The sequence below is a fragment of the Salvelinus sp. IW2-2015 genome, linkage group LG3 (assembly GCF_002910315.2).
Source record: "Salvelinus sp. IW2-2015 linkage group LG3, ASM291031v2, whole genome shotgun sequence".
Taxonomy (NCBI): Eukaryota; Metazoa; Chordata; class Actinopteri; order Salmoniformes; family Salmonidae; genus Salvelinus; species Salvelinus sp. IW2-2015.
Window position 1 is genome coordinate 29134674 of NC_036840.1, and position 27336 is coordinate 29162009.

The 27336-nt window shown below is 42.9% G+C and overlaps 1 protein-coding gene across 1 annotated transcript; it reads left to right on the top strand.

Annotated features, from left to right (window-relative positions):
* On the top strand, window positions 1–26053 carry LOC111954253 (protein transport protein Sec24D). The gene is made up of 23 exons (XM_023973830.2): window positions 1–231; window positions 1614–1815; window positions 2215–2314; window positions 2727–2860; window positions 4691–5026; window positions 5329–5444; window positions 5937–6048; window positions 7066–7193; window positions 10709–10847; window positions 11220–11335; window positions 12345–12469; window positions 15602–15793; window positions 17022–17115; window positions 19245–19361; window positions 19498–19668; window positions 20111–20207; window positions 20456–20601; window positions 20899–21037; window positions 21972–22090; window positions 22454–22633; window positions 23840–24031; window positions 24180–24269; window positions 24784–26053. Exons 2-23 carry the CDS (start codon window positions 1665–1667, stop codon window positions 24922–24924), a joined length of 3135 nt encoding a protein of 1044 aa, XP_023829598.1. The 5' UTR covers window positions 1–231; window positions 1614–1664; the 3' UTR covers window positions 24925–26053.
* The last annotated feature ends 1283 nt before the right edge of the window (window positions 26054–27336 follow it).

Below are 27336 nucleotides of genomic sequence, written 5' to 3' on the forward strand. Positions count from 1 at the left end.
CCCTAACCACACTGCTAGTCTTATGCCGAACCCTAACCTTAAATTAATACCAAAAAGCAGATATTTGCTTTCATGGATTTTTACAATATCGGCGATTTTGACTTTGTGGCTGGGGTAACTAGTGAAAACATGGCATAGGGACCGGTGATGTGTTGGAGTTTGACGTGGCACTCCGCTTTCACTATCAGGAATTCAGAGTAGAAGACTCGGCAGATACTCCCCAGAATACAGGTAAATAATTGTACAGAAAAGCCTAATGGGTTTTGTAAGAGGGTATTTTATCATATATTGGTCTATTGAAATGCATGTTTATACCCGAATGCTTTCTCCGTGACGCAAACTTAGTTTCACATGTAGACATTTCCGTGTATGAACAACAATGTATCTATTTGTAAATAACGTACACTGCGCCTATCCGAAACGCATGTTGTGCGCTGGATAGATTGATATTGATTCGGGTGCTGCAAACAACAGATATATTTTCTTGCAGTTGATAAATATTGGCGGCAGTCTGGTTGTAACTAAATGGTAGACTAACGTTTCCTAGGTTGGCGATGKTAAGATGTGTGTCGAAAATAACGGTCTTTGACGTGGCAATTCTGGGTAGTGGCTGAAGGACTCGTCTTACATTTTTTTTTGTTGCTATGACTGTCTCTTGATATTTCTGTCTTAATTTATGGACTTTTTACATTTTTTATTTTAATCACTTTTGCATTTGATAGCCTACGAGTCGGAGAACGGAGTTGTCAATGCGAGACAGCTGTTTATGTGGCCTTAATTGAGCAAGATTTGACAACTGTGTGTAGGCTATAGTGTGGAAGTTCATCAAGTCAAGCTTAGTTGGTTCTAAAATTGAGAAAATGACAACTTTACCGTGAGATTAAAGGATAAAGAATAACTTACAAGGGAGAACAGTAATTGGTCTTTGCCATATAGCAGACTATTTTGCAGAAGGTGACACATTTATTTAGGTCTATGTATTTATTTATAACCGTTGGCCTTATTGAAAGGCCTATTGCTCAAGAATGATTTCACCAACACTGCACGTGAATAATTTGAACAGCTAAAGATATCTATAGCCTACAATTTCTGCTCCAATATGTCATCATGAACCAACCATTGTCAGATGTTATCACATATATTCATCTTGAGAAAATAAGACATCTTATTTTAGGAGCATTGTTGCAGGAAACTGACATAAGTATAGTCACTCGTAGATTAGACAATGARGATGGGACCTTATCTCCAACGGTCCAATGAGCTTGGGTCTTGTCTTCTTGAGGTCAAATATTGCATGTTGGTGTTGCCTAGTGGAGAATACCACATATTTACCACATATTTACATATTTACTTTTACTGGAGGAAAATACTGATGTTAGGTGTGGGAAAAAAGTACTGAAGACCACGAACCTGTCAAGTGTGCGGTCTAGGAAAATGTTCCCATGTGCAGTGTCAGTTGTCTCTAAATGCTGTGGTTGGTGATATTCTGTGAATTAGAGTTTTTGTAATCTCACTATTAAATTCAAGCAACATTTTCTTGGCCCTTCATGTCTAGATTGCCTTAAATGAACTGCCTCCTCAGAAAACAAAATTCCTTGCTTCCATCTCTGCAGGTTCTTGGATCTCTGCTATTTTGGAATGAGAAGACCTTAACAGCATTTAGGATGAGTCAGCAGGGTTATGTTGCCACGCCTCCATACTCCCAGGCCCAGCCTGGGATGGGGGGCTACCCAGCTGGGTTTGGGAGTTCGCCTGCCCAGCCCCTCTATGGACACTATGGGGGACAACCTCAGTCATTCCCAGCCCCACCAACAGGTAAAGCCACGTTCCTTTGGTCTCTCATTCCTCCTGTAAAATCTTCTGTTTAGCTTTTCATCCAACCGGTCTGATCTTGTCATTTGGGATGTGTGCAATTCTTTATTAGTCCAGGAGCAATTGTTTGTTCATGATTCAAGCAATGCAGCTTCCAATTGAAATGACAACATTTAAGCCTGGGGATATGTATTTCTGTGCACGGCCATGCTATCGCCTCGTCATTTAGAAGGTTTGCCCGTGTATACTGTACTGTGTATGTAATGTGTGACTGCAAGAGGATGCTTTGTGGACAGCAATGCTATTGCCACAGCATTTAGATGAGACATTTTTCTCAGGTGCATACTTTGTTATACTTTGTGTATATATTGTGTGACCATAAGAGGATTCTTTACCTTCCAGGTTTGATGAAGCCTGTGTCATCCCCCTCCGGCATGCCTCTACCAGAGGTCTCCAGCCAGTATGGCTCAAACGGTCAGCAGAATGGAGCTTACCCTCAAAGGTAACAGAGCTTATTCCAACGAGCAGAGTCCATTTACTACAATAACGTTCTAATGGTCAAATTCTACCCTTCTTCCTGAAGTATGCACTTGATCTATCCACCTAATGGAATTGTATTAAATGGAAATGGAATGGACTGGTGTAATACCTGTGATAGAAACACCCTCTAGCCCATATTAACACCATGTCATTGCTTTCAACCAATGAATGGGAGGGAGCAAGTGCACACTTTGGGTAAAAGGGTCAAGAATTGAAAGGCAACCATGGRTTCATCCCAATACTCTTAGTGCATTCCTTCTTCCATTTTCTTCTTCCATTTTCTTCAAGTCCACTAATAGGTAAATGGACTGAATAGTTTTTTTTTTTGTCTGTTGGAACAGACAATATTTAGCTCTTTGTTTACTGTCCTCCAGGTACCCTGCCCCTCCTGCTGCTGCTGCCGCCTCTCCGTATGGACAACCCCCTAATTCCCCCTACCACAGCATGGCCCCCCAGGCCCCAGCACAGCAGCTCACCAATCAGATGGGTTCCATGAACCTTGGATATGGTAATTCATCACTGTTTGTAGAACTCAAGATTGTTGTATTGGGAATGGTTAGGGGGGTGGCATCCACTTTAGAAAGTTAACAAGATGCAAAGCAACTCACAAACAAGTTAAAAAAGCAAACAGCTGTGTTGTCCAAACAGTAGAACAGAAGCTTTTCTTACTAGTGGTAGTCTATATATTTATGGCTTTGTCAACTTCGGTAAACTAGCATGCAGCTATGTTAGCAACTTTCCCAAGCCCAGACAGCTGATGTTCTGAAAGAGCTGCAAAATCTGGATCGCTACAAATCAGCTGGGCTAGACAATCTGGACCCTCTCTTTCTAAAATTATCAGCTGAATTGTTGCAACCCCTATTACTAGCTTGTTCAACCTCTCTTTCGTATCGTCTGAGATCCCCAAAGATTGGAAAGCTGCCGCGGTCATCCCCCTCTTCAAAGGGGGAGACACTCTAGACCCAAACTGTTATAGACCTATATCCATCCTGCCCTGCCTTTCTAAAATCTTCGAAAGCCAAGTTAACAAACAGATCACCGACCATTTCGAATCCCACCGTACCTTCTCCACTATGCAATCTGGTTTCCAAGCTGGTCATGGATGCATCTCAGCCACGCTCAAGGTTCTAAACGATATCATAACCGCCATCGATGAAAGACAGTACTGTGCAGCCGTCTTCATCGACCTGGCCAAGGCCTTCGACTTTGTCAATCACAAAAAAAAAATGGCAGATTCAATAGCCTTGGTTTCTCAAATGACTGCCCCACCTGGTTCACCATCTACTTCTCTAGAGTTCAGTGTGTCAAATCGGAGGGGGTGCCACAGAGTTCAATTCTCGGGCCGACTCTTTTCTCTGTCGCTCTTGCTGCTGGTGATTCTCTGATCCAACTCTACGCAGACCACACCATTCTGTATACTTCTGGCCCTTCTTTGGACACTGTTTTAACAAACTTCCAAACGAGCTTCAATGCCAAACAACACTACTTCCGTGGCCTCCAACTGCTTTTAAATGCTAGTAAAACTAAATGCATGCTCTTCAACCGATTGCTGCCCGCACCCGCCCGTCCGACTAGCATCACTACTCTGGACGGTTCTGACTTAGAATATGTGGACAACTACAGATACCTAGGTGTCTGGTTAGACTGTAAACTCTCCTTCCAGACTCACATTAAGCATCTCCAATCCAAAGTTAAATCTAGAATCAGCTTCCTATTTCGCAACAAAGCCTCCTTCACTTATGCTGCTAAACATACCCCCGTAAACTGACTATCCTACCGATTCTTGACTTCGGCGATGTCATTTGCAAAATATCCTCCAACACTCTACTCAGCAAATTGGATGTAGTCTATCACAGTGCCATCTGTTTTGTCACCAAAGCCCCATATACTACCCACCACTGCGACCTGTATGCTCTCGTTGGCTGGCCCTCATTACATATTCGTCGCCAAACCCACTGGCTCCAGGTCCTCTATAAGTCTTTGCTAGGTAAAGCCCCGCCTTATCTCAGCTCTCTGGTCACCATAGCAACACCCACCCGTAGTAAGCGCTCCAGCAGGTATATTTTACTGGTCATCCCCAAAGCCAACACTTGCTTTGGCCGCCTTTCCTTCCAGTTTTCTGCTGACAATGACTGGAACGACTTMRAAAAATCACTGAAGCTGTAGACTTATATCTCCCTCAATAACTTTAAGCATCAGCTGTCAGAGCAGCTTACCGATCACTGTACCTGTACACAGCCAAACTGTAAATAAGGGTGGTGAAATAAAAAAGTTATTGTTAGGCTTCATTCATGCAGTGTGTTGAAAGTTGTTCACCCTCCCCCTGCCTATCCTGCAGGTCCAGGGCCCATGCAGAGCCATCAGGCACCCCACACCTCTCCCCCAGCCCAGCAGTCATTCCAGACCGCCCCTCCCCCAACCATGGGACAATCAACCCTGGGCCCCCCACCTACGGGCCCCAATTCACCCCAGATGGCTCCCCCACAGTCGCCCCTAGCTGGCCCATCTATGGGAGGGCACCTATCTATGGGAGGGCACCCATCTATGGGAGGGCACCCACCCATGGGAGGCATGGGTAGGCCCTTCCCAGGCCCACCCCCTCCAGGCGCTGGGGGCTTCCAGCAGCCCGGACCTGGAGCAGCCGGGCAACCAGGATACCCTCAGCAACCACAAGGTACAGAAAGCGCAGTTACCTGTGGCTCAGTGATGATCACTGCAAAGTTTTATGGATTTGTAGGGCCAGTTTCCTGGAGCCAGGTGAAGCCTATTCCTGGAATAAAACATGGTTTCCAGGAATAATGTGTGTCCTAGGATATGGTATCTCACTGTGGTAGTCAAACTTATCTTATTGAAGGTGGTGAGTAGTGTGTACAAATTGCTTTTGGAGTACTGTACCACTTAGTGTGTGCTTGTCACTAGGATTGCACCAGGTGTAGGTCACCAGAGCCTTACACTGTGGCATGGTCTGTGTGTCAGGTCAGTTTGGGGGGCAGATGGCAGGACCCGGGATGGCGGAACCCTTCCAAGGTGGGGCAGCCCATATGTCCGGGCCACCTCAGAAAAAGCTGGACCCTGACTCCATCCCTAGTACAGTGAGTTCATATTTAATCCTCGTGTGATTTCATGTCTTTGCATGCCATTTCGCATGTTTCCCAGCTACCTCCAAGCCAGTATTACCTATAAAGACATCTCTTTAGAAGATTTGGCTACTGCACACCCAGTATGGGCCCAGGATACACATGTGAGCATCCCGTTTTTGTTACTCCCACCTCCCCAAATTACCTATTGTATGTGTCTTATTTGGATGAAATGTATGGCCGACAAATGATGACGTCAACCCTGTGTCTCGTAGTCAAAACCACAAAATGCTTGACTGATTGTGGTTGGAATGTTCTCAGGCAAACGACAAAGCAACAGCAGAATGTGAATTTGTACGATACCAATACGTCTCCTTTACCACACACATCTAGCAAAAACTGACCGAGTGGAACTGATTGAAAGCTTTCACCCACAGCCTGACTGTTTAAGGAAATGGCTCCGCACAGTATACAGTCTTTCACTGACAGTGCACCTCTCTGGTTTAGACACAAGTCACTGAGGACGACCAAGCCAAACGAGGGGGACAGGTGTACACCACAAACCTCAGGGGTCAGGTTCCCCCGCTGGTCACTACTGACTTTACTGTACAGGACCAAGGTAAGGCACAGGAATACCACTGTACTGTAAACACAAACTTATATGTGTCATTGAACAGAACTAACCTTACTTCCAACATACTTAACATAGCTTTTTGTCCAGTCCATCACTAGAACACCTGACTCGACTAATCAAGGGCTTTGTGAATACTTGACTAGTTGACTCAGGTTTGGTTTAAGTTGGGATGGAACAAAAATGTGCAGTTGTGGGGTTCCCAAAGGAATGGATTAGTAGTACGTGACACGGATGGCTTTGAACAAATCCGATAATAGCCTTAGATCAAACATACACTTCTGAAAGATATTCTCATGGCAACATAAGTAACATGATTGGGGTCTTTTCATTAGTGCACACCGTAGCAAAATGTTTTCTCAAGGGAAAAGTTTTGCAATGAAAACTACAGTTTCTTAGGTAGGTCCCTCCCCGTTTCGGCCTCTTTGTTTCTATTTGGTTCCTATTGAGTAGACCCCTGGTCTAACTCAAACGAATACCTCCAGAAGCCAGGAATATAACAAACCTTTTAGAGGATATTCCATTTTTTAAAACTTTGTATTTACTTTACCCTTTGATCTCATTTTAAGTTGCACCACTTCAGATTTGTCAAACTTAAACATTTCCGTCTCAGAAAAATAGTTTAACCACACTGGAAAAAATTWAAATATATTAATGTTAAGGTTCTCTTTGAGTGCAACGTTACCTGAAAATGGCAAGGGAAATACTGATTGTTATGAATTAAGTGTTAACGTTTGATATTGTACTTAAATGTATGAATAAGAACACTGAATATTGCATTTCTTTGTAAAAAGTGTAAGTTATTTACAGCCTGATGAATCTTTAAAGGGAAGAACCGAACGATATTAGGACAAGTGGAAGGCTTTATGCGTAAACACAAAATGCTAACATGTTTAAACTGTATATTTTCTTGAATCAAACCAATGAGTACAACTTAATTGAACCGTTTGTATTTATTTCTTATGATTTATTTGAACTTTGTTTCCGTTTCTGAATCCTCTTTAGGAAACGCCAGTCCAAGGTTCATACGTTGCACCACCTACTCTTTCCCCTGCACGGCTGACCTGGCCAAGCAGTGCCAAGTTCCTCTGGGTGCCATCATCAAACCTTTCGCCACGGTGCCAAAGAATGAGGTAGGCCTTATCCTGTGTATGTTTGCAGAGATTATCCACATTGTTATATAAAGTCAGACCACTAAACCACTTGTGAATTCTGAAACCAAGATGTTTAAACCCAGATACTATCAAAACCACAGGTACATACTGTAGACATCCTTTTAGGGAAGGGAGACACTAGCACTTTTAGTTTTCCTCAATGACACGTAGATGTATTATTTCCTTAAAAATATACTGTACGTCCAAGTGCTGTAAACTTTTAAAAGTGTCCCGTGGACAACCTTCATGTGTATCTTGTGTGGTCTCAGGAATCCTGCCTTAGATATTCTTCCCCTCACTTTGTCTTTGGTGCCAAATGGCCTTTTTAGGCAATGCTACTGTAGCTTTCGCTCTGTCTCATAGAAAGAGCTAATTAGCTAATGTCAAGATCTGCGTGGACCCCAGAATATGAAAGGGGTTCAGCAAAGCAATCAAGTGCATTGCCTTCTCCGGTTAGCGCTCAATGTCCAGACAGCACTGGCATGATTCCCATAGTAGGAAGCTTAGATAGCTTTTGTTTGATATGGAATCTAACACATTATCACCATGTTAGCATTATTGTTTTGTTTGCAATGAATGACCTCACTGCACAAGCAGTGAGTCTTAACTTTAAACCCTTGTATCGCACTTGGACTTTTTCTAAACATTTTTKTAATTCAGCTTCACGTTCCCTTTGGATGAACTACTTGGCTGCATTCACGTCTGTCTGCATGTGGAGTTTAATGGTCTTGGAGGCCATATGAAAACATACACACACTAGTATATAAACAAGTACTAGAGTAAAAGCCTCCCTTCAAGAAAGAGCAGAAATCAAGGGGGTCTTATTGGAACAATTCAATGTGTTTTTAGGTTAGATTTATATCCCTGAGACACTGTTTTGTTTGTTAGGCTACAATATTTTGGATAGTATATCATTTCAGTGATGCTTAATGTAAATAGTTTGAAGTAGTTGAATGAGATTTGGCTATTCGGCCATGCACATGTGAATATAGCATGTGCGCACAGTTTGTTTTCACTAATGAATGTTTGTGAGTGTACGGACTTTGTGCATGTAATTTATGCCATATGTTTCCATGGGTTTGTTTGAGTGTGGGCCAGATAAGCTATAGGCACACCTTTACCATCTGTATTTCTACACATCCCCACTCAGCAGGAAAGATATTTCATCCTTACATTAAACAAAGCCTTATTCGGACAGAAGCGTTCCGCTATTGACAAATGTAATGTAAATGTAATGCAGCTATTTACATACATGGGGCATGAGATTGATCGGTTTCTGGGGAGAGAATCTGCTTTGCGTATCGTGACGGCACGTGTRGAGTTGCACGATAATAACTGTTTTGAAGGTATAGATGAGACCACCCACAATGTTTAGACTAAATGCTTTATGGCGGAGTGTGGGTCTACAAGGGCAAAGATCTTGATAGAACTCACACTTGTGTCAAACGGCAACAACTTCACTCTTCTAGACTGTTGCACTGTGTTAGGTCTTGTTTTTAATTTCCACAATAGCTCAGTTTTAAAGGCAATATTTGAATTTAAAGTAGGATGTTAGGATATAGATAGTGTGGCAGAACCAATTGGTGAGGCATAAACTGAAGCCAGGGAAATGACTCCACCTTTGGCCAAGGGAGCCACTACAGCCCAACTACCCAGGAGGACTGGCACACATGTTGTTTTTTTAACCTGTATTTAACTAGGCAAGTCAGTTAAGAACAAATTCTTATTTTCAATGACTGCCTAGGAACAGTGGGTTAACTGCCTTGTTCAGGGGCAGAACGACAGATTTTTACCTTGTCAGCTCGGGGATTCGATCTTGCAACCTTTCGGTTACTAGTCCAACGCTCTAACCAGTAGGCTACCTGCCGCCCCAAACAGAACCAATCGGTCGATATAATCGAGCTTACAGACGGTAGGCAATTAAGGTCACAGTTATGAAAACTTAGGACACTAAAGAGGCCTTTCTACTGACTCTGAAAAACACCAAAAGAAATATGCCCAGGGTCCCTGCTCATCTGCGTGAATGTGCCTTAGGCATGCTGCAAGGAGGCATGAGGACTGCAGATGTGGCCAGGGCAATACATTGCAATGTCTGTACTGTGAGACACCTAAGACAGCGCTACAGGGAGACAGGACGGACAGCTGATTGTCCTCGCAGTGGCCAGACCACGTGTAACAACACCTGCACAGGATCGGTACATCCGAACATCACACCTGCGGGACAGGTACAGGATGGTAACAACAACTGCCGAGTTACACCAGGAACGCACAATCCCTCCATCAGTGCTCAGACTGTCCACAATAGGCTGAGAGAGGCTGGACTGAGGGCTTGTAGGCCTGTTGTAAGGCAGGTCCTCACCAGACATCACCGGCAACAACGTCGCCTATGGGCACAAACCCAACATCGCTGGACCAGACAGGACTGGCAAAAAGTGCTCTTCACTGATGAGTCACAGTTTTGTCTCACCAGGGGTGATGGTRGGGTTCGCGTTTATGGTCGAAGGAATGAGCATTACACCGAGGCCTGCACTCTGGAGCGGGATCGATTTGGAGGTGAAAGGTCCGTCATGGTCTGGGGCGGTGTGTCACAGCATCATCGGACTGAGCTTTTTGTCATTGCAGGCAATCTCAATGCTATGCGTTACAGGGAAGACATCCTCCTTCCTGCAGGTTCATCCTGACATGACCCTCCAGCATGACAATGCCACCAGCCATACTGCTCGTTCTGTGTGTGATTCTTGCAAGACAGGAATGTCAGTGTTCTGCCATGGCCAGCGAAGAGCCCGGATCTCAATCCCATTGAGCACATCTGGGACCTGTTGGATCAGAGGGTGAGGGCTAGGGCCATTCCCCCCAGATATACCCGGGAACTTGCAGGTGCCTTGGTGGAAGAGTGGAGTAACATCTCACATCTCACTTAATGCAGCTGGTGGCCACACCAGATACTGACTGTTACTTCTGATTTTGACCCCCCCCCTTTGTTCAGGGACACATTATTCAATTTCTGTTAGTCACATGTCTGTGTAACTTGTTCAGTTTATGTCTCAATTGTTGAATCTTGTTATGTTCGTACAAATATTTACACATGTTAAGTTTGCTGAAAATAAATGCAGTTGACAGTGAGAGGATGTTTCTTTTTTTGCTGAGTTTATAAACTGGTTAGGATAATACATGGTAATCATCATCATCATTAACCTGAAGCCTGTCAATTTCACCCAAACTACTAAATAAGGCATCGTCTATGTACAGTTGACTATGGGTCAGTGCTATCCGAATCCTTGGGACGTCCCTACCCTACCCTTACCTTAACCATAACCCTTTCCGAACCTTAACCCTTACCGTAACCATTTTACATTTTAACTTCAATAGGGTAGGGACGTCCCAAGGATCCTGGATAGCACGGACCGTTGACTATGGGCAACAGTTGACTCTAAAAAAAAATGTGTCACGGCTGTCTTATGTGACTATCTCCTCTGTTCTAATGTGTGGCCCAGACTCCTCTCTACGTCGTGAACCATGGTGAGACTGGCCCGATCCGCTGTAACCGCTGCAAAGCCTACATGTGTCCCTACATGCAGTTCATCGATGGCGGCCGCCGCTACCAGTGCGGCTTCTGCAACTGCGTCAACGAAGGTARGTCCACCCATAACGAGAGGATGGGAGACCTTATTGGGTCATAATGCCCCGTGGCTAAAGATCAGCTATGGATCTGACTAATCTTTTGGAGCTCAAAGCTAAAAAAAAGTTGTCTTTTAATTTGAGTAACTTACATTATCCAAGATTTAAATGATAGTAGTTGGGGTTATTCTTCATATTTCTGACTTTAGGTCTGACCAGGGCTTTAGGGTAGTTTTGAACCCTCTTACATAGAAACTAATGCACTCGGGTGGGGGACACTATGCATGAGAAAGCCATTTAAGGCATAGTTGCTAAGCAGAGGCAATATTATGTTTGGGGTATGTTTTTGTCACCACTGGTAAAACACGTTATTTTGTTCTCTCACAGTGCCAGCCTTTTATTTCCAACACCTGGACCACATGGGCAGAAGGGTGGATTTATATGAGAGGCCAGAGCTGTCGCTGGGGTCCTATGAGTTCGAAGCCACCCTGGATTACTGCAAGGTAAGCAATGCTCTGCCATTGTGGTTTATCTTCATAAATGAACCTTCATAGTGAACCTTATATATGATATTGTTTCATTTTATACAAATAGAGAGAAATTGGCAGTTGTTAAAATAACTACTTTGAATTACTTTTGTATGGATGAAAAGTAAAATGTGTTTCAATCAATATTCCTAGCAGTTCAATAGCAGTACAATTTGAATTGACATAGAGGAAAGCTGTGATGGTACATGGAACAGAACGGATAAAACTGGCCAAACTAATGCTTGGCAAGAGTCTATCTCTTAAAGACTTGTATGAAGTGAAAGTGATTAGGAGCAAAAGCAGTAGAGGCAAAAGCATGTTCTGTTCTATCAACACCACCTCATTAAAGCCAAAAGGTCTCCATTTTGTTACGCTCTGTGGGGTGGTCTTTTCTTGTACATTCTGGGTAGAGGTAAGTGGCGGCTAGCAACGCCACGTTTTCCTACTGAAGCCATCTTGTTACTTCAGTCTGTTTATTAATGTTTGGAAATGTAGTCCCGGCCAGCTTTCAGCGCAAGCATCCGAGGTGAGCCGAGTCAGACTGTTACCGCGGAAACAAAACAACGGCCCGTGCTGTGTCCTTCATCCACATTCCTAACAAATGGAGGGCAGTCGGATGTCACAAATAGTCTTAACGGCTCCAAGATCCAAGCAAGCTGTAAGCTTAAAACGCAGAGAAAGTAATGGGTGTGGTGGAGGGATACACAGGGCAGAGGAAGTGAGGAAGAGAGAAAATTGGGATCCAATAGTAGCCTACACGTTTCACCTAAAGTTGGGGTACAGATTTGACGTCTCTGGTGTGTTCACGTTATTATGTGTTTGACCTTGGAGGCAGGGTCAATTGTTGATTTCATAAGTGAACAATAGTTTGTTTTCAGGGTTGTTTTAGACAAAGACATTTTAAACCGCAAATTAAGGAAATAAGGTGAAGTAACAGTAGTTGAATTGAAGTTGTAATTCAAAATGTCCTCTTTCTCTCTTTCAGAACAACAAGCCAGCCAGTCCTCCGGCGTACATCTTCATGATCGACGTGTCCTATGCCAACATCAAGAGCGGACTGGTCAGACTGGTATGTGAGGAGCTGAAGACCCTGCTAGACAACCTGCCCAGGTACACACACACAATACACACACACGCTATCAAACACTGACCTCGTAATCAAGGAATGGAGCCTTGAATCGCCTGCATTTGAGCACTCTGGAAACTGGCCCAATATCACTCAGCCTACAGCCTATCTCCAAGATCTTTTTATATGGGATCTGCCAACTTGGAGTGAGACCCACTACATAGCCTTGGAGGTTACTGTGAAATGACGTAAGCCGTGTCCAATGTCAGAATCTTTTTTACAATGCTCTGCTCTCCAAGGGATAAGCATAGGATAACTGAAGTCTCACGTCAGAGAGAGACCACATTAGATTTATAGAAGTGTTGGTTTTCGACACCCCCATCACCCATAATGTGTAGCTTGGTGGTTTGATTTTTGGGGTGGGTTGCAGACCTCCAGATACATTATAGCCTACACTACCTCCCACCTTTCTGTCAACATCTCTTCAGCGGGGGCCATATGTTCGCCTGAGCTTCATTATGCTTCCATCGCCTCAGGGTGAAACAGAATACTACTGGAAATCCGCAATACCTTGCCAAATATGGTTGTCCCACATCTACAAGGCAAAGAAAAAAGCATTAAGCCAAGTATTCAAGTATCTCATCAGTTGAAAATMATTTCCTAAAGGTTGTGGGGGTGGGTTGATGGGAGGGGGGAGATGCTAGGGGAAGGGAAAGAATGAGGGGGAGGGGAGAAAATGTTATGGCGCAGTGCAGACTCTAACCCTGAATCATGTCCAAGACACAAGAAGTCCGCGGCACAGATGGGTCTGATTTTGGCTGTTTTATGTGGGTCGCCAGCAAGACACAAGGTTTTGATTTACCATCGAGAAACGGATGACATACTTCACCTTGACTTTCCTAAAATAACTTATTTGGAAACTGGCTCTCGCTCCTAGCCTGCAGACTTATGGAGATATTTGTCCGAAACCCTTACGTCACCCCCGAAACGGTTAGGTAGTGCTCTCCAAATAAGCCCCCTGTTTTTAAATTACTTTTCTTCCCTGTTGTGCATTGTGAGACTTTGCTSTCTCCTGTATTGAAACTAATGGAAAACATGTTGGAAACAGAACACTTTTATAAGGATCTGCAACGCTGCCGAAATAGCCACATTTTTGCTTCTAGCTTGCTACGGTGGAAAAGGGGCTCCAAGAAAGCACACGCAGGTGTAGACTAAATCCTGTGGTATTTTCTCCTTCATTTAATATTTCATCACTGTTACTCAGTATGAAAACAAGCAATAAAAAGCTGCATTGCCTGACTGGTTCTCATGTCAGTTCTTGTGAATGATGTTGACATAAGTCTGTTCTACGGGTCTCATCATTTACATATGGCAGATTTAGTTAGAACGAGCACCTCATTTATACTGGGTTAAAGTGCATGTTCTATACTGCTGTGTTCAGAAAGAAAGGGAGACAAACCCCAGTTTCCCCTTGTCAGATGGGGAATGCTTTTACACACTGTTTGGTCACACTTTATTTGGATAGTCCATCTGTAGATTCTCTACAGAGAGTCATCAACACAGAGGTGTATATAAAATAGAATGCATCTCAACTGGGTGGAATTCTCCCCAGTCCATGAAAACGAAAGCGAGATCTGTAAAGGGCGGAAAACAAAGTAATATTTCACTGACAGTTTCTTATTCATGTTATTGAACTTCTGTTGAGGCACGAGTTGGAGAGGGTTGTTTGTAAGAGAGAGAAATTGTGTGTGGACATTAAATCACATGACATCAGAGATGGCAGTCATCTTAATTGAAAGCATATGAGGACCCTTTTTTCCTTCACCTATCAGCACTTTGCCCTGAAGAAAAACAATCCTAACCCTCTTTCTGTGGATGTTTGTGTAAGTTCGTCAGGCATGACTGGGTGATGGCCCTTTTTTTTTGTTTTATTGGCTGAGTGGTGGATGCTGGAAGAGGTGCCCATCCCCGGAATGAGACCCTCTCCTCCAATGTGTTTTTTCTTTGCCTTAAAAATGTGTTTCTGCACCCAGGAATGTTTTTAGCGCTTCAGTTGCTAACTCTAAACCTTCTCTCTAAAACACTCCTAGTTAAATAAAATWAAAAATATGTCAGGAAGTTGTTTTGCTAGAGCAAATAAATATACAAAGGTRTGAAAAACAGGGCATGAGATTGTGCCTTTTGACGTAGTGATATCGGAGAGGTTGAAGGAAAACCATTAGCGCTCTAATTAAGCAATAAGGCCCGAGGGGGTGTGGTATATGGCCAATATACCACGGCTAAGGACTATTCTTACGGACGCAACGTGAGTGCCTGGACACAGCCCTTAGCCGTGGTATATTGGCCATATACCACAAACCCCCGAGGTGCCTTATTGCTATTATAAACTGGTTACCAATGTAATTAGAGCTGTAAAAATAAATGTTTTGTCATACCTGTGGTATACTGTCAGCCAATCAGCATTCAGGGCTCGAACCACCTAGTTTATAATTTAACATTACCTATTGAAGCATCAATAACCAAAACATGGATCATAATGAAAGGAGCAATTACATAGGTCAACTTTTGATCTGGCTGTCCCATATCCTGTAGTACTGTATGCATATTTGGCTGAAGCTAACATGACTGCGTTAAAATACTATTTGAAGTCTTTCAAATTCGTTGAGCATTTGCTTGAGCCTGCCTGGAGTGCCAGATGGGCGGAGTTTATACTTTTGGGAATATTGTATTGTTTCTATTACCAGGTCCGTTAGCTAACACTGCTTGCAAACAGTGTGTGTATCCACATTGATTTGTTATCTGATCTTGTCATATCATGTTTAGAATAAAACTTCAGAATAGGGGACTGATCTGCCGCTTATTGGCCATTTTATGTCAGAGTGCATAAGCGACTAGAACAATTTAGTGATTACTTAATCTATGCTGTAACATAGTTCCCTCTAATGACAAGCATTTTTTGTTCAAATAAAAAACTTTTCTGAAAGGTTTTCTCTTCATCTAGCCTGGTCCCAAATTTGTATATGTTTTAGGCAAATATTATCAATGACATGACTATCATTAATGACTCATGCCAGGCTACTGCTTCGCTCTCTCTGTCTCTCTCTGTCTCTGTTTCTCCATCCATCCAATAACACTAACGCTCATCCCCAACTTTGCCCCCTCTTCCTCCCGCACAGAGAGGATGGTGCCGAGAGCTCGACGGTGAAGGTGGGCTTCGTCACTTACAACAAGATCCTACACTTCTACAACGTGAAGAGTGCCCTGGCCCAGCCTCAGATGATGGTGGTGTCCGACACGGCCGAGATGTTTGTCCCACTGCTCGACGGCTTCCTCGTCAACTTCCAGGAGTCTCGCGCCGTCATCAACAAGTAAGGGGCACACCTCTGACATGAGAATTGATTTGAYTAGTGATGCTTGATTGCATATTTTCAAATATTTAGATATGTTAATTATTGTTTATGAATAGCAATAGGCAGGTCATTGGTAATGTTAGGAATTTGAACCTTTTTGAAGGAGGCATTGACAATATTTAGCTTATATAGCCCAATTGGGGGGGGGGGGGGGGCAGGATGAACTCTGCACACTGTAATCTATACCCAAAAGTGTGACAATCTGATGCAGACCAAAGGATAAACAAACATTCTGTCTGAAGCAATCTTACTTTGTGGGTTTGTAGTGGTCTCTTTCTTTTTGATAAACGTATACATTGTCTTTATCTCCAGCTCCTTCTCAAAGCCCGTCGATGTGCATCTATTTCTGTCAAAGCTCAATTCTAAGCAACATTTTTCATGTGGTAAAAACAATTGTTGAATGACAGCATTTGATTATCTTGCCCATCAGGTGTCCAATGCCTCATTTTTATCCATAGTTTCAGTGGTTTTCATCACAAATGTCAAGATAACGTTGAAAAACAGTTGCTTCCAGAGAAGTGGTCCCTGGAAGTGTTTTATATTAAAAAGACCCATGTGGATTTATATGGAAAATGGTCTTATCTATGCAGTTGTATGACACAGCYTCAAAATGATTAATAACAACTTGATATTTTGGTATGTCTATGACTTTTGGATAAATCTCTTACTCCCAGATCAACCAGTTTGTTTTTCTGAAGAACTGACTCATTTTTCTCAACTTGTACAATATAATTAAACAAATGTGAGTTAAGTCCTTGGTTTAGATCCAAATATGACTTTGTATAATCAACACAATTCTTCCAAAGGGGTTGTGTCTACTGTATGAGCTGAGAAATTCACTCTTCTAAACTGTCTGTGCATGATACTCTTCCAATGATCTGTGGAATTGTAAGGACAATACCGTTGGATGTAGCCACTGGCTGTCCCAGTAATCTAAAATAACTTTGTTTCCTCATCTTTCTTCCTTGAAAAGCCACAGACAGTTAAAATAACTGGATGGACATTGACCGTAGTACTTACACCCATCACCTCCTTTCAGATTAGCAGTCATAAAGGATAGGAGGCAATGAAACAAAGCTATTATAACATATTGTAACACAAAGCAAATTGTGTATCTACCAAGTTTTGAACACAATGTACCAGAGGTGAATGATTGTGACACTGTTCCTCTCTCTCACTCCTCCAGTCTCCTGGACCAGATCCCTGATATGTTTGCAGACACCAACGAGAGCGAGACGGTCTTTGCCCCCGTCATCCAGGCTGGGGTAGAGGCACTCAAGGTGAGAGGCTAGATGTCAACTCTGTCACACACGAGGGAATGGGAGCTGGATAGCAGGGCAGCTGTTACTTTGTCCAGGCGGTGATGGACTCAAGTACCCAATAACCTCTCTGATTTCATTACAATTGTTTATTTACATAGGGACAGATGGAAAAACACTGGCACATTGAAATGAAAAGACGACAGATTAAAATACAACATACCCACATAATACATTGATAAAGTACATTGTGACATCATATATTTGATGCTTATCTTAAACTCAAAGCTAGAGGAATTAGAGTAATCCAAACAAATAAGTCAGTCAGCTATAGAGGCCATCTAAACTTTTTGCAGTCACAGCCCCTTTACCGCCAATTTTTTTGTTGTCAACATAGTCCGTTATACCGTGCGTTCTCAGTTGGCATTGTGCATTAAACAGTTTCTCCATCAACCTAATGACTCGGCAACTTTCCGTTTTGCTTCCTAATAGAACTGTTTATTTAATCGGCTCCAACTGAATTTTCCCAACGGCTTGCCTTCAGTTTGAATTAATGTGTGGTAGAGGTCAAATAATTTCAGATGCGAACAGACAGCCTTGCAGAAAATCTAATTTGATTTGGCCCTTAACCAACAATGCATTTCAAGAAAGAGTTCAAATATTTACTAAATAAACTAAATTTAAAAAAGTAATACAATTACAAGGTTAGTCGAGGTAATTTGTACATGTAGGTAGGTGTAAAGTGACTATGCATAGATAGTGGTGCAGCGGTCTAAGGCACTGCATCTCTGTGCTAGAGGCGTCACTACAGGCCCTGGTTCGATTCCAGGCTGTATCACAACCGGCTGTGATTGGGAGTCCCATAGGTCGGCGCACAATTGGCCCAGCGTTGGCCAATTGTACAAAATAATTTGTTCTTGCCTAGTTAAATAAAGGTAAAATTAACAGCGAGTAGCACCAGTGTAAAAACAAAGGGGGGGTGTCAATGTAAATAGTCTGGGTGTTCATTTGATTAATAGTTCTGCAGTATTATGGCTTGGGGGTAGAAGCTGTTAAGGAGCCATTTGGAACTAGACTTGGTGCTCCGGAACTGCTTGCCGTGCGGTAGCAGAGAGAACAATTTATGACTTGGGTGACTGGAGTCTRTGACKAAAAAAAATMTGGGCCTTCCTCTGACATCACCTAGTATATAGGTCCTGGGTGGCAGGAACCTTGGCCATACCAGGCGGTGATGCAACCYGTCAGGATGTTCTCGATGGTGCAGCTGTATAACTTTTTGAGGATCTGGGCACCCATGCCAAATCTTTTCAGTCTCCCGAGGGGGAAAGAGTGTTGTCGTGAACTGTCTTGGTGTGTTTGGACCATGATAGTTTGTTGGTGATGTGCACATCAAGGAACTTGAAACTCTCGACCCGCTCCACTACAGCACTGTCAATGTGAATGAGTGTGTGTTCAGCCCTCCTTTTCCTGTAGTCCACAATCAGCTCCTTGGTCTTACTCACATTGAGGGAGAGGTTGTTGTCCTGGCACCAGACTGCCAGGTCTCTGACCTCCTCCCTATAGGCTGTCTCATCGTTGTCGGGGATCAGGCCTTAATGATGGTGTTGGAGTCGTGCTTTGTCACGCAGTTGTGGGTGAACAGGGAGTACAGGAAGGGAATAAGCACGTACCCCTGATGGGCCCCCGTATTGAGGATCAGTGTGGCAGATGTTGTTGCCTCCCCTTACTARCTGGGGGCGGCCCGTCAGGAAGTCAAGGATCCAGTTGCAGAGGGAGGTGTTTAGTCCCAGGGTCCTTAGGTTAGTGATGAGCTTTGTGGACACTGTGGTGCTGATCTGTAGTCAATGAACAGCATTCTCACAGGTGTTCCTTTTGTCCAGGTGGGAAAATGTGGGTATGATGGTGAGTCGCAACTAATTTGGGTCACGAAGACCATTGACTCTGTTGCTTTAGCAATCTGTTGACCTAAACTTAAACCCTAGAATCCCCTCACTGAACGTGAACATAATGAGACCCGTCTAGGTCAAATCAATGTTGTTCCCTTCATTGAAACGGTCACACAAGGAAATACTTGCATGTACACCTTTTTCCTGTATTCACTCTCTCCTGTTACCTCTCTGTAATGTGATATTTATTTTTGTTTTCTCCAGACAGCAGAATGCAGTGGCAAGCTGTTCATCTTCCACTCATCCATCCCCACCGCCGAGGCCCCRGGGAAACTAAAGAACAGGGACGACAAGAAGCTGATCAACACAGAGAAAGAGAAGGTGAAGAAAAATAGCCAGTCTTTTACATTTAAAACAAAGTGGACCATATTATCATTGGCTATTAAAATGTTTTGAGTGTGTGAATAGCTTCCTTTCTAAAGTGTGTGTGTTGTTTGGTTCCCCTGCGYTGTCCTAGACTCTGTTCCAGCCCCAGAAGGGTGTGTACGAGCAGCTCTCCAAGGACTGTGTGTCTCAGGGTTGCAGCGTGGATCTCTTCCTCTTCCCCAGCCAGTATGTGGACCTCGCCACCATGGGAGACGTCCCCACACACACAGGAGGCTCCATTTTCAAGTACAGCAACTTCCAGGTATACACAAACAGTAATGCAAACAACTGCACAATACAGTTTGTTTTTACATTTGAGTCATTTAGCAGACACTCTTAACCAGCATGACTTACAGGTGCAATTTAGGTTTAAGTGCCTTGTCCAAGAGCACATAAACAGATTTTTCACCTATTCAGCTCAGGGTTTCGAACCAGCCGCCTATCTGTTATTGGCCCAASACTCTAACCGCTAAGCTACCTGCCGTCTAGTTCCCCAGAGCGCTCCTTTTATGCCACAGAACATCTTATTTTGTCCAAACTGCCATTTTGAGTCCATGAATCCTTATCTTATTGAACACATGAAATTACATGAAATGCATTAGAGCCCATATCTCATTCAGATCTTGGCACTGGACCAATATTCCATGGAGTATAATTGGGGGAAACTCTGTTACCTTGTGGTTGTCACTACCTGTGTATTTCAGGTGGAGATGGATGGAGAGCATTTCTTGAGTGACCTGAGGAAGGATGTGGAGAAGGCCATCGGGTTTGACGCCATCATGAGAGTCCGTACCAGCACAGGTAATTCAGTCAACTGTTTTTAGTGTATTGCACTTGTATGTACTTAAAAAAGAGGTACAGTTTAGATTGTAGAATTTAAGAACATTTTAAATTACATATGTTTCCAACAGTTTTACGTCGCCACATCATTCCAATGCTTAAATTATGCATTGATTGAAAGGTATTTAGGTAAAATTGGTTTTAATACTGCTAGACTGTATTGCACTTCAAGACACTAACCCATAGTTTTCCCTTGTCTCTCCTGCCAGGCTTCAGGGCTACAAACTTCTTCGGTGCTATCCACATGAACAACACCACAGACGTAGAGATGGCTGCCGTGGACTGTGACAAGGCTGTGACTGTGGAGTTCAAACACGATGACAAACTTAGCGAGGAGACGGGCGCACTCATGCAGGTGTCTCTCACACATACACGACTCAAAAAAACTAACGCTATATTGTTTTGCTGAAGTCATCTCAAGCTGCTGTTTTGAATGGATACCACTAATCAGATATTTAAGCTCACTGCAAAGTGGATATTTGACTGCAACAAATACAAATATGCATCATATTTAATAACCAATTCCATTCACAATGTGTATTTTCAGCCAAAGGTTCCACAAAGCCTTAAACATCCTACTCTGACATGTAAGATTGAAATCATGACAGGCTTTTGACCCTCTAACGGCTTCTGTGTGTGTTCCGCTTCCCAGTGTGCCTTGCTGTACACGACCGTCAGCGGCCAGCGTCGTCTGCGGATCCACAACCTTAGTCTGAACTGCAGCGCCCAGCTGTCTGAGCTATACAAGAGCTGTGAGACGGACGCCCTCATCAACTTCTTCGCCAAGTCAGGTGACTACACACAGCAGAGTATTACTGTATTTAGGCTTGTGTTCAGTAAGGTCCAAATGAGATGCCCAATAAATCCACTTCCCATCTAGGCATAATGAATGCGATTCGATATAAATAATATATCAGTTCAAATAAAGAGTTAGACATGCTCCGGAACTTTGGCGACTAAGTATTTTTATAAACCTTTGGGCTGGATGTGTCTGTAGTTCATACATGCGGAATCTATGAGAATAATTACTCTTACCTCAATTAGTGACGAAATGCGTTTGAAAGCGACTGTTTTTCTGGAAGCTGTGCCATTTTCCCTACATTTTCCCCCACATGGGCCAGCCCCCTAGCATTTTCAGTTCTACCAATGAGCTTCAGCCCCTTGCCATTTGAGTGACAGCTAGCAAGAGGCACACGATGCACACACAGCAGAGCGGGAGAGAGAGAGGGCAATGACGTAGTACACAATTTTCAGGGACCACTTGGCTTGTGAGCGCTACTTTCAGATCTACTGGCTCAAAAGTACTGGAGAATCTCTTTAAGTAGTCTGATCATTGGATGTAACATACTTGGCTGGTGTGTTTTATTATGCATTATTCAGCATAATGATACCCAATATGTAGACCTTTATCTGGGAAATCTGCTTAAGTCGACTCGTGTCTTGTGGCTTCAACATTGCTGGTCGATGGTGTCATGATTCTACTTTAGTTAAATACACCTCATGCATCACTTTAGCTTCCTGATCCCCGGTATATCTAAATCACCTTATAAGATAACTAAGAGGTGAAGTGAGTCTTTTAAAACCAGAACCATATGCCTCCCATAAAGTATTAGTGACAAGCAAACGTGTTGTATGACATGAGAGCACTTTAGACAGCTTTAGTGTGGGAACACAGTTACTGACCTACAAATGCCCTCTACCTCTCCCTTCATCCCTCTCTCCCAGCATACCGTGCCATGCTGAACCAGCCCCTGAAGACGGTGAGGGAGATTCTGGTCAACCAGACGGCCCACATGCTAGCCTGCTACAGGAAAAACTGTGCCAGTCCCTCCGCTGCCAGCCAGGTCCGTGGCACAGAACACTGTGGACAGCTTTCATAGAATTAAATGTCATTTTTTTAAATTTTACTTGTCTGTGTTATGGTCGCTTTTTACAAATGCAGTGGTGTGATTTAACTCCTAGGCTGGTGACATTTCAAGTATCTAGTTTCAAAGAAGTGTACAAACATCCAATAACTTACAGGTGCAGGGTACAAATGTAAACTGATGAAAGAAAGACCGATGGATTCCTGCACATTTGAATCCTACTGCAGTTTTAGGTTTGCTTTTGTCATTTCAAGTATCGCAAACATTGTTACTGTAGTGTCAGGGAGTCGTGTATTAGGGGTTCTCACTTGCTCCTCTCGCCCCTTGTGTATCTGTGTGTAGCTGATTCTACCTGATGCCATGAAGGTGTTCCCAGTCTACTTAAACAGCCTGATGAAGACTGGTCCATTGGTGGGCAGCGCTGAGCTCTCTACAGACGACAGGGCTCACCAGAGACTCATCACCACGGCCATGGGGGTGGAGGATACCCAGCTGCTGCTCTACCCACGCCTTGTCCCACTGGTGAGACAACGCTCTCCTGCCTTATCCCACTGAAGAAACCGCACACACACAAACACACCCACCTCTGGCTCTACCCATCTCCCATCAATCTCACTCCCTCTCTCAGAGGTCCTTTTTACCAACTGCAATTACATTTTTTTATGATCATGATACATGTTTCCTTCCTCATTTAGTTAAATAGACCTCCAATCTTAAGTGTTCTATCACTATCCCACTTCCTGTCATGTCATCATATTGTTAGTGCAGAGTTCTGGCTACATGGTTTTCACTTAATTGATGTCAAAATATACTCTGGGATATATACTGAATATCACTCTGGTCAAGGGATACAATAAAGAAACTGAAAGATATTCAGTGTGGATCCCAGACTAATCAAATAATTATTTTAAGGTAAAGATGACCCCTGTTCCTGATGAACAGCAGAGGGCAGCATTTTGCTGCACCTCCCTACAACGGAGTTGACACATTTACTAGTTCTTTGGTATTGGCATCCGTAAGGTGTGACATCCTCTTATTTGATACGGCAACTCATTCCACAAAAATGATGGCATTTGTATGAGGTTGTGTATTGCATGCCAGCACACTAACAATTACCCAGCAAAACCTGCCATTTTGAGGTGGCTCATAAGAGATGCTGACTGAATAGTATGTGCATGAGACTTCAGAGAAGAGTATGAGGGTAAATAGTTGCCCTCGGTAGAATAATTACATGCTTCATAATTGTGACAAAATGGCTCATACAATGGCAGTTATTTGTTCTCCTTCACATCAATTGCCATGTTTGCTGGGAAAGTGCCAGGCACTTGTGATTAATTTTGTTTTCATTTGTGGGTCACAGCAAACACGGCAATTGTTTTAAAGAAGTACTTTAATATGTGCATAATTAGGGTTGGAATGTTCCTCATAATATGCTGCAAACTCTGGAGCACTGCGCACCAGAATGAAAGTGCAAGATGGAATTTAAAAAAAATAGTAGCAGTCTCATTGAAATGGTGTACAGCTCAATAATTTGTTTAGGACTCATCTCAAAATGCATTCATTGGGGTCCATCTCAATACTGTCATAATGGGGTACATGTCAATACTCTATTGTTGGGGTCCAGCTTATACAATGGTTCTTGTTACAGATTGTGGTCTAACATGAGTCATGTGCAGCCCCCTCCATATCTTTGATGAAGTTATATTCATTAATTGATTCCTCCTCCAGCACAATATGGATGTTGCCAGTGATCTGGTGCCTGCTCCAGTGCGCTGTTCTGAGGAGCGCCTGACAGATGCTGGCATGTTCCTGCTGGAGAATGGGCGTTCCCTCTTCCTGTGGCTGGGCCAGGCCTGCCCCCCAGAGCTGGTCCAGAGAGTCTTCAATGTGCCCTCCTTCGCCCACGTGCCCGCTGACCTGGTGAGAACCAGAACTCCCTTACCCCCCAGCTCTACAGAGGATGGGGTGTTTGAAACACCTTAGTTGGATACCATTAGTTCAGATATTTGAAAAGTTCATTCAAGACTGCATAGAAAGAACATATCACCAATATTCATGTGTTTTCCAGAGCTCCCTGCCAGTTCTGGATAACCCACAGTCTAAGAAGCTGCGTTCCATCATTGACTCATTGCTTGACCAGAGGCCCAGCGCCATGAAGGTACAGTATTTGATGTATTGGTTACTGTTACTATGCATACTTTCCACTGGATGTCTAAACTACTTTGATCTAATTAAAGAACGGTATCTGTTTGTTGAATTGGCAAACAAACGTAGCCATTTATCACATGGTCATAAATCTTACTTTTTAAGCACTGGGAACAATAAAATCACATATTCAACAGGCTGCCCAAGCTTACACTGTTTTGCTTGAAAGCAACTGCCCAAAAAATGAAAGGAGTAGTGAAATATGTTGCTGTTGATATAGAATAATATTAATAGTAGACTGGGTGAGTTTGAGCAAGCTTTTAAAAAACCTGAAAGCAGTTTGTGCAGCAGTGCGCACCCCAGGTCCTCGAGGACTACCATGTCTGCTGCTTCCATTCTAGCAGATGAACACCTACCAAGATGCTCATCAGCTAGAATGAAAACCAGGAGTGTCTTCTCACTATTTACATCATTTAGCAATTAAGTGCCAGGGAGAAACAAAAACAAACAAATGTTCCTGTGTGTAGCTTCTGATCGTGAAGCAGAAAGACCGGTCTGAGATGCTGTTCCGCCAGCACCTGGTGGAGGACAAGGGGCTCCACGGTGGCGCCTCCTACATGGACTTCCTGTGCTACGTCCACTGCGAGATCAGACAAGTCCTCACTTAACACCCCCCACTGGATATCACCTCTTACAGACTCCATAGCTGCCTTTCCAACAACCCTTTAACCCCTTATTCCACACAAACCTACAGGACTACCGTTCTCTCTCTCATCTGTCAGTATCAGGATCTGTGCTCCAGTCTGCATTGTACATTTGTCTACATATGAGTCAGTCTGACTTTTAAGTCTGCAGAATTGATGTACATTAACAATGAACTGATTTCTATGTAAATTGGCCAATGGTTGTAAAAGGAATTGCTGGGGTTCAGGACACATTAGGCCCTCCGGACCACATTTGCATCATTAGACAGTTGGTTTCACTATTGAGTAAACCCAATTTTTATTAGTGTATATTTAGCTTTTTTTATTTTTTATTGCCAATGTCTGTTTTTATGCACATACATTCCTTGTCACAATTTCTCATTAGGGAAGAGTTGACAGAATTTCACAGCATCAAATGGTAATTTAGCCACATGGGTTGGAATAAACATCTGGTTGCCATGACTGAAAATTGGTGCCGTGGCTATTAAATTAATGGCTCACTCCACCATTAGTGATTGGATTCCATTGTTTTTCCATTCCCCTCAGGTATGGAGAGAATTTCCTAGCTAGATTATTGATACAAGGCCAAATCCAGTGACAACTCACTGACAAACATGGGGAAAAATAACCCAAATAATCCACATAATTCTTCTGTAAAGATGAGATTAAACATTCCACACTCTTAATTCCAATTGTATACCTTGTTTTTTTCTCATCAAGTTACTGCTTATGTCTCATTTACTTGCATTATCATTACTTTAATATATAAAGTCAATTATTGGTTGTTTGTATGCGAGATGGAGGTTTTGGGGGAAATGCAGTTCCTGTGCCAGTTCAGTCTGCCTTAATTTTTTGTTGTTGTAAAAATAGGCTATTAGTCTATTCCGGTGAGATATAGATTTCAATCTGTAAGGTTTGTATGCAAACATATCTCAGGTCATACCTAGCAATTGTGGTGCAGAGATGGGAAAACAGTGGCGTAACTTGAATGGATGTATTTGAGTGAAGGGGCCTTGGAGTAGATTCTGAGCCTAAAGCCTATATARATCTATATAAAAGTATTGTTTTTGATTAAATTCCTGACTACATCAAGCTTTTGAGAAGTTATGTGCTTGTCTTATTTCCATTGAGATTCTCACTAACAATCTTGTTGAGCAGTGTTGGAATAAGTACCAAATTGTCATACTTGAAGTAAAGATACCTCAAAGACTCAAGTAAAAGGGGAAAGTCACCCAGTAAAATCTGAGTAAGTCTAAAAGTATTTGGTTTTAAATATACTTGATCAAAAGTGAAAGTATGAATCATATCAAATTCCTTATATTAAGCCTACCAGACAGACCTATTTTATTTACGGATAGCCAGGAGCACACTCAAGACACAATTTCCACCAGATCAGAGGCAGAAGGGATGTTCTCTTTTTAGGTGTGAATTAGACCATTTTCCTGTCCTGCAAAGCATTCAAACTAAGTACTTTTGGGTGTCAGGGAAAATGTATGGAGTAAAAAGTACATCATTTTCTTTAGGAATTTAGTGAAGTAAAAGTCAATATAAATTGTAAAGTACAGATCCCCCCCCCCCAAAAAAAAAGTATTTTTACTTCTACACCAGACTAAGATGTAAAATACATTAAGTGGTATAGAATAGTTTCATTTGACTGCCTCAAATATACTGAACAAAGAAACGCAACATGTAAAGTGTTGGTCCCATGATTGGTTGTGGTGAAATGTTCCATACGTACAAAAAGCTTATTTGTTAGTGAGCATTTCCCCTTTGCCATCCACCTGACAGGTGTGGCTTATCAAGAAGCTGATTGAACTACATGATCATTGTGCTGTGGACAAAAGGCCACTCAAATGTGCAGTTCTGCCACAGATGTCTCAAGTTGAGGGAGCGTGCAATTGGCATGCTGACTGCAGGAATATCCACCAGAGCTGTTGCCAGAGAATTGAATGTTAATTTCTCTACCATAAACTGCCTCCATTGTTTTAGAGAATTTGGCAGTACGTCCAACCACGCCAGCCCAGGACCTCCACATCCAGCTTCTTCACCTGCGGGATTGTCTGAGACCAGTCAACTAGACAGATGATGGAACCGTTTCTGAGAACTCATTCTGATTGTCTGGGCCTTGCTCCCTAGTGGGTGGSCCCCTGCCCAGTCATATGAAATCTATAGATTTGGGCCTAATTTATTTAAATTGACTGATTTCCTTATGAACAGTAACTCAGTAAAATCATTAATTGTGTTTATATTTTTGTTCAGTATAAATTTAAAAAAGTGGGTTCATACACCGAGTGAAAGTGCAACTCACCAATATCCTTGGTGTACATTTCTACACAACATAACCAATGTTCCCTCTAAACGCGCACCTSCCCTCCG